Source organism: Populus nigra, chromosome 1 (assembly GCF_951802175.1).
Source record: "Populus nigra chromosome 1, ddPopNigr1.1, whole genome shotgun sequence".
Taxonomy (NCBI): Eukaryota; Viridiplantae; Streptophyta; class Magnoliopsida; order Malpighiales; family Salicaceae; genus Populus; species Populus nigra.
Window position 1 is genome coordinate 20,463,778 of NC_084852.1, and position 1,437 is coordinate 20,465,214.

The 1,437-nt window shown below is 36.2% G+C and overlaps 1 protein-coding gene across 1 annotated transcript; it reads right to left on the reverse strand.

Annotated features, from left to right (window-relative positions):
- Positions 1-236: 236 nt before the first annotated feature.
- LOC133680963 (pathogenesis-related protein 1-like) lies at positions 237-940 on the reverse strand. Its single transcript, XM_062104034.1, has one exon. The coding sequence runs from the start codon at positions 878-880 to the stop codon at positions 395-397; it is 486 nt and encodes a 161-aa protein (XP_061960018.1). The 5' UTR covers positions 881-940; the 3' UTR covers positions 237-394.
- Between the last annotated feature and the right edge of the window lie 497 nt (positions 941-1,437).

Sequence of the window (1,437 nt, forward strand, 5' to 3'; positions counted from 1 at the left end):
TGTTGGGAGGAATATATCTCTCCTTTTCCCTGTGAAGTATTATACATGTGGTTAATTGATATGAAAGAATTTGCATTAATTCTCTACCACCTTATTGCTGACTAATAAGTATGGCACCCTTTTAAAGCTCGTGCCTCATCAAACATGATGGCTTGAAAGCATTGGTTTAATTATTTAATATATACATATATTAAATAATTAAACCAGTCCTTTAATTTAAGCTCATTGAAACATCATTTTCCTGAGAAATTGAAGTGAACTTTATTGCACCATAATATCGTTTGATATAATTAGTCGCGGAAATACATCGTTTCCATTTTACTATCATTGGCCAAATGACATGGCTTATTTATCACGCACGCATTCCTGCATACCAAACCCTAGAGCCACAGCTCTAGTAAGGACGCTCGTTAACGTAGTTGCCACGGGGATCATAGTTGCAACTGATGACTGTACCGCCATTGCTGCACCTTGCTTTAGCACAACCTAAACGAACCGACTTGCGCCAAACCACCTGAGTATAATGCCTGCATTCTCCACCAACACATGAATTGGAGTTGTAATCATACTTTGGTTTCTCATTAACCCACAATTTCACCGCAGCGCTGCCTGTAAGATCACCACTACTCCCTGCAAGGTTCTCGCCATAAGGCCCACCAGAATGCACAAGTCTGCAATCGCCCGTGAGCCGTTTAATATAGTTACGTGCATAAGCTGCCACATTATTGTCCCACACAATATTTCCAACACCTACCTGTGCACGAGCATTATTGTGGGCATTGACGTAGTCTTGTGGGGAGTCTTGGGCAAGGGATAGAGGGATTATTATAGCTAAGGCAATAAGAAAAGCAATTGCTAGTGAATTCTTGGAGGTTTCCATGTCGTTGTTTTCTTTCTTTTCTAAGCGGGATGTGAAATGGTTTTGTTATGAATGAAAAAAGGAGGACGCATGTATATATAGGGTCCGGGGAAAAATTGTTCTAATGAGACCATCCTGGCCAAATGTCAAGAAACTTCATTTTGTTTTATATTTTTTATTTTAAAATATATTAAATTAATATTTTTTAAAATTCATTTTTAATTTTAATATATAAAAAAATTAAAAATTATATTTTTAAAATACATAAACAAACATGCTATTGGTAGGCTCGAACACCACAGTGGAATGACTAAAGAAGTCTAATTGCGGTCTTGTCAGGTAATTTGAAGATAATATCACGTTCGAGTAGCCGCCAATCGGGTCTTTATGTTGGTTTCTAGAAGTGCCTTCAATTGTTCATAGAAAGGAGATATATATCTATTATATATAAGATGGAATTATATATTTTAGCACACGAGTACAGTATATAGTATTTAATTATCCCTCTTGGATGGATAATTAATCAACGACTTTCTGAGATTGCTATTTTTGACCGATAATAATAGAGAGTTTCATTT

Excerpts from the sequence above, each read along its gene's own strand:
- LOC133680963 (XM_062104034.1), bottom strand. The coding sequence starts at position 880 with ATGGAAACCTCCAAGAATTCACTAGCAATTGCTTTTCTTATTGCCTTA.